At 43.7% G+C, this 14,157-nt stretch overlaps 1 protein-coding gene across 3 annotated transcripts in view; it reads right to left on the reverse strand.

Moving 5' to 3' along the window:
• FANCI (FA complementation group I) overlaps positions 1–14,157 on the reverse strand; it is a 185,327-nt gene that overhangs the window by 161,752 nt on the left and 9,418 nt on the right. Inside the window, exons 16-35 of one of the 3 annotated variants that reach the window (XM_069867248.1) lie at positions 13,425–13,539; positions 12,917–13,039; positions 11,755–11,823; positions 10,477–10,578; positions 9,510–9,689; positions 9,294–9,415; positions 8,732–8,896; positions 8,004–8,183; positions 6,548–6,711; positions 6,078–6,154; positions 5,526–5,642; positions 4,731–4,782; positions 3,984–4,111; positions 3,788–3,856; positions 3,578–3,665; positions 3,090–3,271; positions 2,415–2,471; positions 2,277–2,336; positions 1,470–1,556; positions 434–529 (exon numbers count right to left, since the gene is read on the reverse strand). In XM_069867248.1, the coding sequence (XP_069723349.1) occupies positions 434–529; positions 1,470–1,556; positions 2,277–2,336; positions 2,415–2,471; positions 3,090–3,271; positions 3,578–3,665; positions 3,788–3,856; positions 3,984–4,111; positions 4,731–4,782; positions 5,526–5,642; positions 6,078–6,154; positions 6,548–6,711; positions 8,004–8,183; positions 8,732–8,896; positions 9,294–9,415; positions 9,510–9,689; positions 10,477–10,578; positions 11,755–11,823; positions 12,917–13,039; positions 13,425–13,539 (2,233 nt within the window). Of the gene's footprint in view, positions 1–433; positions 530–1,469; positions 1,557–2,276; positions 2,337–2,414; positions 2,472–3,089; positions 3,275–3,422; positions 3,666–3,787; positions 3,857–3,983; positions 4,112–4,730; positions 4,783–5,525; positions 5,643–6,077; positions 6,155–6,547; positions 6,712–8,003; positions 8,184–8,731; positions 8,897–9,293; positions 9,416–9,509; positions 9,690–10,476; positions 10,579–11,754; positions 11,824–12,916; positions 13,040–13,424; positions 13,540–14,157 lie in introns of all 3 variants that reach the window. The other 2 variants (XM_069867247.1, XM_069867249.1) reach the window with 2 other exon arrangements.

The following is a 14,157-nucleotide window of genomic DNA, read 5'->3' on the forward strand; positions in this document are numbered from 1 at the left end:
ACTGAAGCAAAAGGTAGGTGAACAAGCACCTGCCCCCATGCAATCCAGTGGCCCACTTATGTTTTCCAAAAGCCAATTGATGACTGGTTACTCTGATGTAGAACCTACCTCATCATGGTACACTTCTCTCCTGCTTCTGAAACAAAGTACGGGAGTAGGGTTGGAGAAGCTGGCATTAAGTGTGGTAGTTCCTGCTCAGCCAGAAAGCCCACAGCATGTTTAGTGACAGCAGTTGACACCTGTTGGTGTCACTGAGACAGCAGTTCAGTAGAGTTTGGCCAGAGCCTTGGGCAAAGGCTGGAAGAGGAGCATGGTCTGTATGGTTTCCCAATTTGAGCAGCAGTAGAGATTTTTAAAGGTGGAACAGCAACAGCTTTCCACCATGCCACTGTTCCACTGAATTCAGGTCACCAAAGAGTTCTGCTTGTATTACCTTTGACTTCTTGGAGAGATGGATAAGGAACTTCTCATATTGCTCTATTGCAAAAATCAGATTTGGGATTGGCTTGGTGTCCCGAAGCACCTTAGCCTGAAATGCAGAGAAGGATGTAAGGTTAGAGTTAGAAGTGAACAGCCCAAAGATTCCCTTGTACTGTTGTCATTAATGAGCATCCTAGCTACAGCAGTAGTGTAGCACCCCTATCAGCAGCTTCATTCCCCCAAAAGACAATGACAGTATGACATGAAGACCACGCTCCAGTTTAGAAAAGAATCTTCAGTAACTTCTCTCCATTCTAGTCCTGCCAGCTTTGATACTGGTTTTAAATGGATTCCCACAATGGTTCTGCAGTAAAGTTCTCTCATGTATTGTTTCAGACTCTGTGGGAAGTCCACAGCCCCACCACAGCAAAACTTTTTCTGCGTCAGCTCTGCCGAGGCATCTCAAGCCTGTTTGTGGCTTTTAAACCCTTAACATCACAGGAATATCTGGGACAACCAACAAGACAGAGGAAATGGTGGCTGGGAGCACAAGCAAAGGACATAAGAGGTCAGGAACCTGCCAGCCTGCTCACTTGCTCCCAGCCAAATCAGCCAATCATTCTCAACTGCATTACTTTAGTGGAATCCACTATCTTTAAATGTACTGATAAAAATAAGACACACTTAACCAGTGTGCACTATCAGTTCCAATAACTTAGCCCATTTCTGCAATTTCATAGCGTACCACAAATGATAAAATACCAGAGAAGAGACTATCTAGGCTTTATCTTTGCTTCACGTCTATGAGCTTTTAGGCTGCATTTAGTGACAGTGGCACTTTTTTGTTGTGTTTTTTTTTTGTTTGTCTGTTTGGGGTTTTTTGACTTTTCTGTGAAGCTAAGGTAGAATAAATTTGATTTTTACTTAAAAGCTCAAATGACAGTTTGTCATTGATGATCTGCAAGAAGCCACCAGGTAACACAAGCCTTGAGATACGATCCCAAGCTCAAACACAGCCCAGGTTCTAAAAGAGAGTGAGTCAATCTTACCATGACTGTGGAGACTGCAGCAGCTTCATCCTCTTTCTTCTTCTTTTTCTTCTCTTCTGAAAAGCTTAAGCTCTCACTGTGTATGTTCTGAAGGAGGATGCCAAAAGACTTGGTGTTAGAAGGTAAGCAGGGAAGAAAAGCCAGCCAAGTAAGGCCAGAGAAGTCTTTGCTCTGGCCAGCTAACAGCATTACAAGCCAGATGACAGAAAGACAGTGATACAATGATGGAATTGAGGGTAATTTAAAAAAAAAAAAGAAGGAAAAACAATTTAGTAATTTATGCATTCAGAAATATGTATGTGTGAGAAAAGCCCAGAAGCTGTAGCTCTGCCCACCACTACACCTTCCCCAGTATGCCATCTCTGTTCTACAGTTCCTGTGGTCCTTACTCAAGCACTTAATTCCTCTTCAAACAGCTAAATCCCAGCTTTGGCACTACAGTCTTTGGCACTCACATTACTTTACGCTGTGATTTCTGCAGTGTTGTTAACCACAATAGCAAATAAAGGTCAACAGTAGTATTAATCTCATCCCAAAAAATCCACATGAACAGAGGGGAACGAAAACCAACTAAAAACCAGCACCCCAAATGCTCTTCCTTCTGTGCTCAAGTAGAAATCACCATGCTCAGTCCCAATGGTGTTGAAATGTCTTACGCTATTATTTGACCTAGTAAAGCTTAAACTATAAGAAACTCAAGCCATGTCAAGAAGATTAATAGTCCCCAAAGGTGCCCATGTACGGCACCTGATACACCACTCAGCAGACAGACTTGACTGTGATTTTGCCAGTTAATTTAGGCCTTACCTGTACGTAAGTAATGAATGAGTAACACTGTGGGGTCAAATGGGAACCCGAGAGCTTCACCTGCAAAGAAACAGAGGTTGTCGTTCCTCCCAACTCAAGGCAATGAGCCATTTCCTCCAGGAATTTGTTCACACTCACCAGCTTTTCTAGCCTTCCTGGTATGGTATTTGAGGTGCTACGGCAAGCTTGGATATACTGCAAGGAAAGCATAAGAGAGTTTCTGGTAGACATGCTGCTCCCATCTTGCCCTCTGTACTTTCAGGTAGTGTTCAAAGCAGCTCATCCAGTAGCACAGTAGGGAGGGCAGGATTTGCAAGAACTATCCTCCTCAGTAGCTTGCTGTATCCCAAATACCATGCCTGCATTTCAGAGCTGTGAGAGCTCTAGGGCATTGACCACATTGCCTCAAACTAGCTCTACCAGCCCGTTTTCAGGGCCCATTTCCCCCAGGAACAAGTGGCAAGGGCAGGATTACTGAGCGCTGTGAGAACATCACTAGTTGTTCACTGCAGCACACAGCCGCGTACAGGGGAACCTGCAAGACACACTGGAAAGAACTACTCCAAGCCACATACAGCCAAATTCAGCTGGAGACAAGCTTGCCTTTATCTCCACTGGTACAACTATCACTGCTGCAGAAAAGTCACAAGATTGAGGGCATGAAAGACAACAGAATAAGGACTCTGCTCCTGCAAGAGATCAACAGCCCAGTCTTGAGAACAGCTGCTGCCAGGGGTCACTGTGAGCTTGCTGTAGCAGATAGGGAAAAAGATTTTAGATCCCAATCAGCCCTGTCAGCAGAGTAGCACTCACATGTTTGACGAGGGAGGTGAGAATTGCGTATGTCTTGCTGAGGCTTCTCAGTAGCGTGTCCACACAGCTCCCTGCAGGGAGTGCTGTCTGTACTAGCTCATGATAAACTGTCAGCAGAGTTCCCAGCTGCAGAATTATCCCTTTCTCCAGAGCCTGGATTTCGTTTGGTGCCTGAGAAGGGTCTTCTGGAGGAAAGAGATGAATACCCAGTGAAACTGTGTCTAATGAATACAGTTATGCAGGTGGGAGGCATGAAAGACTAGCTTTGTATCTGATGCACAAAGCACCAGTGTGGCAAAGGGAAAATAACCACTGGAGGGATTTTGTGACAACACACTATCTCACACTGTTTATATGGAACCAGCTCAAGGGAGAGTTTAACCTCCTCTCAGATGATGCTACCTCAAAATCCAAAAATTTCTTTTTGCTGTATATTTCATCTGGTTTTGACAAAGGTGTAACAGTAAGAAGCGGGCCACTTTTATTACCTGATGTGTCTGATCGCAGACTGGCAAGTTTCTTGATAAGCCAATCCACCTCTTCAAGGACCTTATCAGCCTGACCCAGAACCAGCAGCTAAGGCAGAAACACCAATAACAAAACAGGTTTTTGGAGGAGTCTGGCACAACTGGAAAGCTGCTTGTAGCAGAATAGCCCTGGACACTACAGGTTCTTCCATCCACACTATTTTGACTCACACAGACAGTAGGGGCTGCAGTCTTGGCATTCACTATGGCAAAATGGGACCGACTCTCCAGTTCGACATCCTGGTTGGAGGAGAGAAATTCTGGTGAGTAAAACTTCAGCTGCTGTCACAGTTTGCACCAGAGATGCACTCGCTTTTACCCTGGCAGCGCTCAAGTGAAGAAGAGTTAGAAGGCTTCTGCATCATACCTGGTCTATGTCTCCCAGGCAAGCGTGGATGTCTTGTGCGAGTTCACGCAGCAGACTGACAGGACTCTTGTACTGAACATGGAGACTGAAGAGCAGAGACAGCAAACCCTTACAGCAAGTGATATCCTCTGTGGTAAAGGGAAGAGAAAACAACACATTACCAGGTGCAGAGCTCCCCTAGCTATTTAGGAACATCAGAGATCCAGTGAGGGAAGACTTAAGAGTAACAGTATGGATGTTTAAACAGTATGGATTTAACAGTCTGTATTCCCAGAAATGATACACAGTAGATGAGAATCCCATGAAAATACTGCAGCTACAAAAGCAGAGTTTATAACATCAGGCATCATATATAATACTACAAGGGAAAGTACAGCACACTGGAGCCCTCAGCTTATGGAGAAATGACAACCAGAAGCACTGAGGAAGAACAATACAAGCTCTGGAAAGAGTAATATCTTTCCAGAGTATAAATCCAGATTTGAGCAACAGATGTGCTAAATAACCATGAAAAAAAAGTCAACCAAATGGCTGCTTCTTCAGCAATACCAGTATTTATAGAGATGGAGTTTCTTCCCTAATATCTGTGTTAATAGCCACAATGTCAAGACAATCTGCCACAGAATAGGATGTGAACATATCTGTGGGTAAGAGGTAAAACCAGGACAGACAGTTGCAGAGCATCTAAGGGTCTAATATCAGACCTGAAACATTGCATCTTAATGTGCTCCCCAAAAGCTTACTTACCGAGAGCATTTTCTTTGCAAATTTTCACTGTCCAAGTCAGGAATTGAAGGAACTGCAAGATATTACAGCTTTGAAACAGAAGTCAAAGCACAAAACTAATAATAATATTAATAATGAAAAAAAAATGTCCCCCACAGAAAACAGCAAAGGGAGACCAGCGACTAGAGTCCCCTCAGGCAGAAAGGCACTCAGCCATGCTGTGAAGTCATGCTCTTAACTTACTAACAAGGGAAAAGCTGAGATCCAGGACAGAGGAATAGCTGTACATTCCCTTGGACAGACTAACAGCTCCATTTAATTTAAGGTAAATGATGCCTCCAGACTCCTGGCACACTTCAAGTGCAGTCCTTAGCTTGTAATAATGCAGCACCTCTAGTCTACTTTAGAAAATGTCTCCTTGCGTGGAAGGAATTAGGCACTCGGCCAGTTTGGAGTGGTCAGAAGTCTGCTGGCCTTTTTTGGCTCTATTCCCATGTGGAAGCCATGCTAGATCAAGGCTCCATTGGAGCATTGGAATCCCTGCTCAGGAGAAGAAATTGTTCAGACTCCAGGTACCCAAAGGCAGGATCAGACCGTGAAGGAGTGGAGTGTGAAGACAATTTGTTCTTAACTGTCCTTGAAGACGTGTGATGGGAGAACACCAATGGAACAAAACCATCACTTTGACATGGTGTGGTCTGCAGCAGAAGGCAGGTCATACACATGTCAGAGCCCTCAAATGTCAATCCAATCAGATAACCCACTTCCCACGTCTATGACACCTGTCCCTGCCAGCCCATGAAGGGTGTGAAGTACCTGCTGAGAGGCTGGATCCAGGAGTTTGGACAAAGTAGAGAGAATTGTGATGAGTGACTGCATTTCTTTGGAGTTGAAGTCATCTTCAGAACTGCTGAACTGGTTCACCAGGGACCTCTGATCATGGGAAGACAGAGTCCCTGAGCGTGCCTGCTTGTTGCAGGGCCATTTTAAGAAGCAAATAACCAGAAACTGCAGTAGATAAAACATATCGGCAACAAGGAGAACGACAAAGAAAACAGAAAGAGAACACTTCTAAAGGGCAAGCACTGTATTTTGTTATGATTGCTTACATAGAGGCTGACATGCTTCAATGTGACTTTTACAGTACTCCAAGAAGTTTATGCTGCGCTGAAGGACCTATACATCTGTAAATACATGTGCACCCTGAAGATTTCCTTAGGGATCAGAAACTTTTCTGAACAGTTAGTGAACCAGTGTCACTGTTGCTATCACATACTCATTTCTGTGGTCAAGCAACAGGGAGCTAGCAGCATTTTCTGCCAGAATTACCAGTGCTCTGGAACACTTGCAGCACACAGTGGTACCCACCTGAAACTGTCGGATCTGGAAGGCAGCTTTCTCCGTGACATTAATATCCGTTTCTCCTGCGTCACCATCAGAAATATCTGGCAGAGACAGAGAGGTGCAGAAAAAAAGCTAAATGCCAAGAGCAGAATACAGGATTTATTTCCAAAAGTGGGAAAGACTGCAATTGCTCACAGCTAGAGGAGGAATACAGACTGCAAAACCGTGGTGAGCACAAAAATGTGTTAAAGACAAACTACAAATAGACAAAAGCTATTTCAGACCTCAACTATCTTCTGCTGATGGACTGAGAATGCTATAAAAGCAAGCCTCTGGTATAAAAAACAATGCTACTAAGCCCACCTTTTGACTGAGAGACAAGGACCAGACCCCTCTCCCTAGTTATGGATAAAGGACACTGGGTCCCTAAATGCCCACACATGGGCTGGAAGACGAAGGCTAGAAACCAGAGTGCAATTGTACCATGAGCCTACCCAGGGCTTGTAGAAACTGGGGGATCCTGGCAGCGTACAGCTGCTGCACCGTGTTGAAGATCCGCAGCAAACCTTCCAAGCACAGAAGTGAGATGCTTTTGCCCTTCTTCTTCCCTGACTCTTCAACAACAGTAGGAATTGAAGTGTACCTCCAAAGCAGAACCCTAGGGGATGGGAGACAAGTTAACATCACATGCTGCACAGTGGAAGAACTAGAACAGGGCTAATAGAGTCTACTCTTAGTATTTTAATTTTAATATAACTAAATTGGAAGGTATTTGTCCTATAGGGAAGTGGAGGGAGAAGAAATCCATTTTTAAGAAGATTTTGTATCAATGTCAGCAAAGTAGCTACTGCATTCTGCCTGCACAGCTAAATAATTTAGTTCTTTCCAGAGGCCAAGAGACCTTCTGATCACATTTCAAGTCCATCTTCATACACTCATTTATCCCACCTGGATTTCCTTCTGTCTTAGACTACCTGAACACTGACCACTGGGTGTCAAATCTGTCAGGGACAAAACGAACTTGTCTCTTGGCAGCTGAATCTATGAAATGTCAGATATCTTTATAGGGCTCTATATAAATAACATCAGAAAGGTAAAGGCAGACAAAGTAAAGTGAAAAATTTTTGAAGAGAGCAGAATTGTTTGGCCCAAGGAGGCTTTTCTGTTTGTAGGCAAACATCTTTTTCCTGTTCACCTAAGTGCACTTCTTCCCTTTTTTTAATCCCTCTCCTTTTTTTCTCTCATTAGTTCTGTTGCCTGCACAGATGATCTTGTTCTATTTCAATGTCCAGTAACGCAAAACTTGTAGCTCACATGTAGTCCTAATCACTGCATCAAAACCAGTCTTTATTATTTGGGGTGAGATCCAAAATGGGCATTATTCATGGCAGGGTAATTTGCATTTTGTGCCATCTGCTGACTGGGACCTGCAAAGATCCCATGCAGATATGACCTAGATCTCAAAAGACATTTAGATTCTTAACATTCTTGGATTTTCCAAAGGACTTGCAAAAGCCCTAAACAAATGTTTTCTAAAGCTTGTGTCCCTCTTACATCTGTTTTATACTGTAGCTAAAAGTGAAATTTAACTTCATTGCATCCCAGAGGCCTCTAGAAACCAGCTTGTAACCATGCTGCCTCCTCTGTGACAATGAGTGATGAACCAAAAGTCAGAAAGAGGCTGAAAAATCAGAGTTTGATGGCATTAGGCTCTTCCAGGCCAAGTATTGTTATTAGAGCTCTATCACTCACTCTGGAACAGAAACTGTTGTGCCTGCACTTGATTTCTCAGGAGCAAAGAGAGGCAATGATCTTAGTCCAGTAATAATAACCATTTGAAAGAGTTATAGACTACACTCTTCTTTCAAAACCCTACCTGAGAATCAAAAAATCCCCAAAATGCATTGCCGCTTCTTAGGGCTGACATCTTCATGTGCCACAGTGACTCACCGTGTGATTTTGCAGAGGTTCTGAAACATTTTCTCAGGATTTTGTCCATCTGGTCCATCAGTTTGTCCGGTCTCCTCCAGCTGCTGCACCTTCTGCAGAGCTACACTGACAGCGTAGCGCAGGAACTCAGTGCTGGAACGCAGAACCGCCAGGCTCTCCTCGTGGCTTTGGGCATTGTCCCTGAAGAATCAAGAGCACTGTTAGAGAACTGAGGAGGCACTGAAAAAACATGGGGATGGCCTACGAGATTCAAAATCTAAATATACACTTACAAATAAAATCGCTAGCTGAATTCAGGGTGGAAAAGACCCTTTGTTTTTGTAGCTTGTAGGGAACACTCGGAGAATAGTTCTACCAGCCTCTCCAAATATACTAAAAGACATGTTCGCAATCAATGTCTGGCTCTGTTCCAGAGGACTGGAGCTCAAACACTGGAGTTTGTTGCCTGGAAATGGCCCAGGACTGGAAGAGCAGAGACTCTCCAAGGTCTTACAAGTCATAAGCAAGGTCCAGGAAAGCTGGTTTGTCAATATCAGGAGCTGCACAGCTACGGTTCCTACCTGGACTACTTGCTCTCCAGACAGCAAGTACTGTTACCACGCATGCTTTGCACAGAAATAGAAATGCCTGTGCTGGGTATGCAGTGCACAAGACAGTCAGCACATAGACACCACTACAGAAGCATGTGAATAGACCTTAAAGGTTCTCCAGATGTGACAGCTTCTCACCTGAACAGAGCTGTGAGCAGAGTTGATACAAAACCCATGGACAGGAAGCTCCGTGCAGTTTTGTTGCTCAGAGTGGATTTGTTCTTTCCAGCTTTGTCCTTCAGGATTTCGGAGAGTTTGTTGTAACACGTGAACAAGCCTAGGACGTCCTCAAACTTGTTCTTACTGCAATGAAGTATTAGAAAGCATTAATGGAGAAAATCCAGCCTTAAGAGTTTCCCATTTGAAGCCTCAGTTGCCAATTTACAAAATGACACTTTCTATATGACAGAAACGTGACAGATGACATCTCTCTGCTTCCCTCACACTGTACACCTCATCTGTTCCTCCTTGACCCACCCTTCTACAAAATGTCACATCTCATCTCTCACAGCACACAACATTCAAAAGGAAGATACTCACAAGGTTCTTTGAATGTGCCACAAGGGGGACACACTCAGAAAACATCATTCTGATTCTGCATTGGTAGCATTATCCTGAACTCACAATGAGTCTGTGTACTGCACTCTGAAGAGCCAGGCATAGCCAGCTAGTGCTGGAGGGCAAGATTTGGATATTTTACCTGAAATTCCCTATGTTGAAATTGTACTCAATCAAGACCTCACAAATTCCCATCACCTGGATGGCATAGATGTTGTTCTTCACACCAACACCAGAAGACAGAGAAAAATCTGCTGACTTATCCTAAGAGGTAAGGGAAGCATGTGAAAAAATCGTTTCAAAACCTGACAAGAACTCAGTTCTTTTTCCACTGAGTCAAACTGAAAATCTGATTTACCAGTTCAAAGTCTTCCAACTCGCTCTTGATCATTCGACGTGTGACAGAATCTAGCATCTCTTCAAAGTTTTGATCAAATCTCACATCCTCCTCCTCCTCTTCATCTTCAGCTCCTTGGCACAGATGCACAGTACTCTTATACCAGGCAAGACAGTGCTGGATACAGCAGAGCAGATGGGCCTGAAGGAAGCAGCCACACAGTCACATTCAGCCTCCTAGCTGGAGGTCACTGGCAGAAGTGGATAGTTGGATGTAAAGAGCTATAGCTGTCTTCAGAGGTTCACGTGAGTCTCAAGAATACGCCTCATACCCAGAATTAGGAGATCTGTAGTCCTATACACAGCTACTGAGTTCTAGCTTCAAATAATGTTGTCTGCCTGAGCTTGCCTGTACTTAACTCCCACTGCTCCCTCAAACCAACTATGTCAGCTGCTGAAGGAGATGGAAAAGGAATTTCCAGAAAGGCTCTCAGTCTAGCTGAAGTGTCTATCCCTTTCTGGTGGGCTACTGCAGTGCAGCACTGAAGCTTCCTTCGGGTAAAACAAAGTGAGGAATTTGAGTTTGTTCCCTTGGAAATCCAATGAATTGTTGAGGTCTCATCTCCAACAACATCAAAGGAGCAAAATCAAAAAGCAGATTCCTCCTCCTGCTACAAACACACTGCATGACTATTTTACCCAGAATTAAGGTAAAGGAGGTAAAAAAAAAAACAGAATAAGCTCAATAATGAATAAGAGAATACCATTCCTAGAGCATTTTTCACACAGGTTCCACAAGCCACTTTGCTAACAAGCTCTAATAGATAGCCTGAGGCAGGGGTGAGATGCCCGGCTCTATTGTCATTAAAAGAATTGCTTCAGGCTAGAAGAGGTGAAGAAACATGAAGTATTCAGCTCATGTAGCAGCACAACTTAAACACTACAGAACAGATGAGCTTGCAGCTGTGGCTAGCCAGTATAGCTCTTACCAGTGGTTCTTGCAGAAATATTTGATTTCCTTGAGCCATAATACATCCCTCAAGTTTCAGTGGAGGCAGGAGGTCTGGCTGGGGCAAGTAATACTGCTTTATCTGTCACAGAAACCAAGAAATAAAAATAACCAGTTACTTGGTAACTGAGCCTCTTAGGTTGTTTCCATATGGGATATGATAGTCTTTGTACTCCATTTTACAGAAGGAAAACTGACACTATGATAATGATAGATGTACCTGAGCCATGTCACCTGCTCTACTACTAATTAAAATCCCCTTCTGAGTTGCTCATGTACCTCTCAGCCAGCTAAAACAAGTTTATCTCTCTGTTGTTGTGTTGTCTTGATACATAACATCTCTTGCACTCCATCTGCAGTGCTACCCGCTGCAGAAGTAACTGCTCCTATTGCCCAGCACCTGTACTGACCAGTTGGCCCTGTTCTGGCATCCAGCTTCCTGGCCTAAGGGTGCATATCCATGAGACACTGTGCTTGTACCAATTCCTGGATGCCTGGCACATCACTGGAAGGAGACATGCTCTGTGTGCTGATATAAGACCAGAATTAAATAGGGATAGTTATATATACGACGATAAAATTTTGTACATTTACACCAAGCTCCCAGTAAGTACCCTCTCCTCTGTTCCCAAAAGGTGCCCTGGCTATGTTGATGTTCCCTTCTCAGTCACTACACTGTTGTGGGAAAGCAAGAATTAGTCAGCATGAACTCTATAGATGATTAAAGAGAAGAAAATTACTTGTCTCAAAGAAAGCACAGCCTGTCCAATGGACTGAGGAAATGCGATTGTCTTGTTGCCATGAGCAACACTGTTGGGGGATGAGTTAATCCTCCCAGATCCTACATGGACTTGGGTATTCTCCCAATGGGAGGATGGCAATAATAATTAATGTGTCAGCACACATCTACGGGGAAGTATAGGAAAGTAACTGCTGCGCACTGCTAAGGAACAGGGAGCATATAAAGCACTTCTCTGGGCATCACACTTCTCACAGCATCTCAGAACTGAAGGACTGGAAAGGGCTCTAAGAGATCCTCTCCCTCCTACTCTGTGACAGGATATGAACCTGTCTCCAGACATTTACCTAGTCTGTTCTCTCAATATAGCAGGGATTTGAACACCTCATTAGAGAAGTGTTGCAGCACCTAAATATGTTTCCAGCACAAGGGAGAACTATTTTCTCAATATTTAACATGAATTGCTCGCTATACTGGTTGCAGTGTAGAATTCTTAGGGACTCTGCAGCAGTACTTTACCTGGGACAAGAGCATTTCCATTACAGAGCTGGTCAGCTGGGAGTTCCTGCGAAGAACATCATAAAAACCCTGAAGACAGGAAGGACAAGTTGCCTTATACATCAAAGAAAATGAACCACATTCATAATAAGTTGGTGTCATACAACAACGACCCTTTGGCACCGCCAGGAATCATGAGGAAGTAACAATGTGCACAGTGTAAAACCCCATACCTGGCAAAGCAAAGGTACCACAGAAAGAAGGTATGAATCAGAAAGAGTACGAATTTCCTCACAGGGGCACTCTCGCAAGCTGCATCTCCCTAGCAGTGGTGGCACCAAGCCCAGAGTGACTTTCACTGCTATTTAACACTAGCACTAGATCCAACTTCAAACTGTGAAATCCTGCTTCAAAGACAAAACAAGCCAGTGGGGAAACTGTAGAAGGCAAAAAGTCCTTCAGAGAAAACTCAGTGGATGGATAAAGCAAGCACAAGTCTTATAGCAACAGTAACGAACACACCCAAAACTTGCAGCTCACCAAAGGACAGTCCAACCAAGTCAAGAAAAAAAAAATCTCTGAAGAGTGTTCCTTTTTTCAGGCTAGTACTCCATGGTTACATCAGGAGCTAAGATGCGCACCCAAGAATGGCTCTCAATATTAGGCCATTTGCCAAAAGAAATCAAAGGGGCAGACAAGCCTTTACTGAAAGTTGCAGAAGGAAGAGGAGAAAAGACAGATCCCTGATGCAGTCTCTAAGGAAGTTTCTCCATACTCTCCAATCCAGGTTTTCTTTGGAGCCCACCATTAACTCCCAACAACTCTGCTTCTACCCAGTGCCTATTAGAACACCACTTCCCACTGGGCACCAAACATATTTCCCATTTCCTCAGTCACACCATGGCAAGAGAGACACTGACGCATTTTTGCTCTTAAGCAATGAGATGAGAAAGATACATCAATGTGTCTTTGGACTTATAATGGTACAAAATAAAAAGAAGCAAAAGGATTAAAAAAACCTTAGGCCTTGGTACATGTGTCCCATGAAGAACATAACTGAGATGATAGGCTGTTTTCCACAATAATGGGATCATTATTTACCTGGAGCTACAGTAGAACCAGACAACAGAAGAGCTAGAGGCTGTTTAAAAGGAGATTGAAGAAACTGTGTTACTGTGTTTACCTCGTATAACATAAGTCGAACATCCGCTTGCTGGCTCAGACATCGCCTCAGGCTGCCCAGGATTTCAAGGCAGAAGGCCTCATTAGCTGCAGAATTATAGCAGGCATGAACATCTGCCTGGACCTGAGAGGGAATATTAGTCACGTTATACTGGTTACAATTCTCAAATATCGCAACACAGAAACAAGGTGATAAGGAGCCTGGCCTCTAAATAATCACTGAGATAGTCCTTAGCATGCTGCCAGGCTCTTTATCATTATCAAGGAGCAGTGTAAATGTTCCCCAGAATACTGGTGCTGTAAGTCAGAATGATTCTGAAAAACCAACATCCCTAGGCCAGCTTGCCTTTGCACATTGCATTTCCTAAAGCTTTCTTTCCAGAACTAATCCTTGCTGAAGTTTTATTTCCGTTTTGGGGAAACACTCTACTCCAGTTGTTTCAAACAGTGTATATTAGATGTAAGACTGTCTTGTACATCCACGCGAGGGCTTGCTGAACAGCACTTACCTGGGTGGCACCAATGGCCTGACTGCACTGGGAAGAGGCCAAGCTGCCCAGAATCTTAAAGTTTCTTAACAGAAGCAAAAACCCAGCAACTGCAGCTTTACGAGCATCGAGCTGCCTGTGAGTCAGGGGGAGAAAAGAGAAGCATAAGGAAAAACAGATGCACAAAACTTAAAAGAAAACACAAGACCAACTCAGCAATGAAAATGGTCCAGAGAGTCACTGGATCCAGTAGAAACGTATTCCCCCAGAGGGCAACACAGTCTCAAATAGTTAAGAACTCAGCAGTTTGCTGGGAACTCTCTTGCTCTACAATCTCACAACATTCTATTTCCTTTCTGGCCTTGCAATCCTCACATTGAGGGAGAGCCCCAAACCAAGACTTAAGCATTAAATGGAATAGGGGAGTCTAACAAAGCTCAGAGTTGGAATATTCCTCACAAAAAGCTGGTGTTTTGCTTTGCTCACCAAAAACCTGGGTCTTTCCCAAGAAGAAGTCTGTTGCTTTGAATAATAATCCTAAATTATGAATTCTGTATTCATAACCAGGCAGCCATCACCCAACAAAATCCAGTTTGTTCCTCTGACAGCTTCATAAGGGGTAGTCAGGGGGAAGGTGGAAGCTCAGCATTCTTATCAGTGGTTTCTTCCAGGCTCTCCCTAGCATCTGGAGGTACTCAGCTGTGTAGATGCATGTTGGAATTTGCTTTAATTTTGCCTACTTATTTGGAGTTCC

This window comes from Phaenicophaeus curvirostris, chromosome 12, assembly GCF_032191515.1.
Source record: "Phaenicophaeus curvirostris isolate KB17595 chromosome 12, BPBGC_Pcur_1.0, whole genome shotgun sequence".
NCBI lineage: Eukaryota > Metazoa > Chordata > Aves > Cuculiformes > Cuculidae > Phaenicophaeus > Phaenicophaeus curvirostris.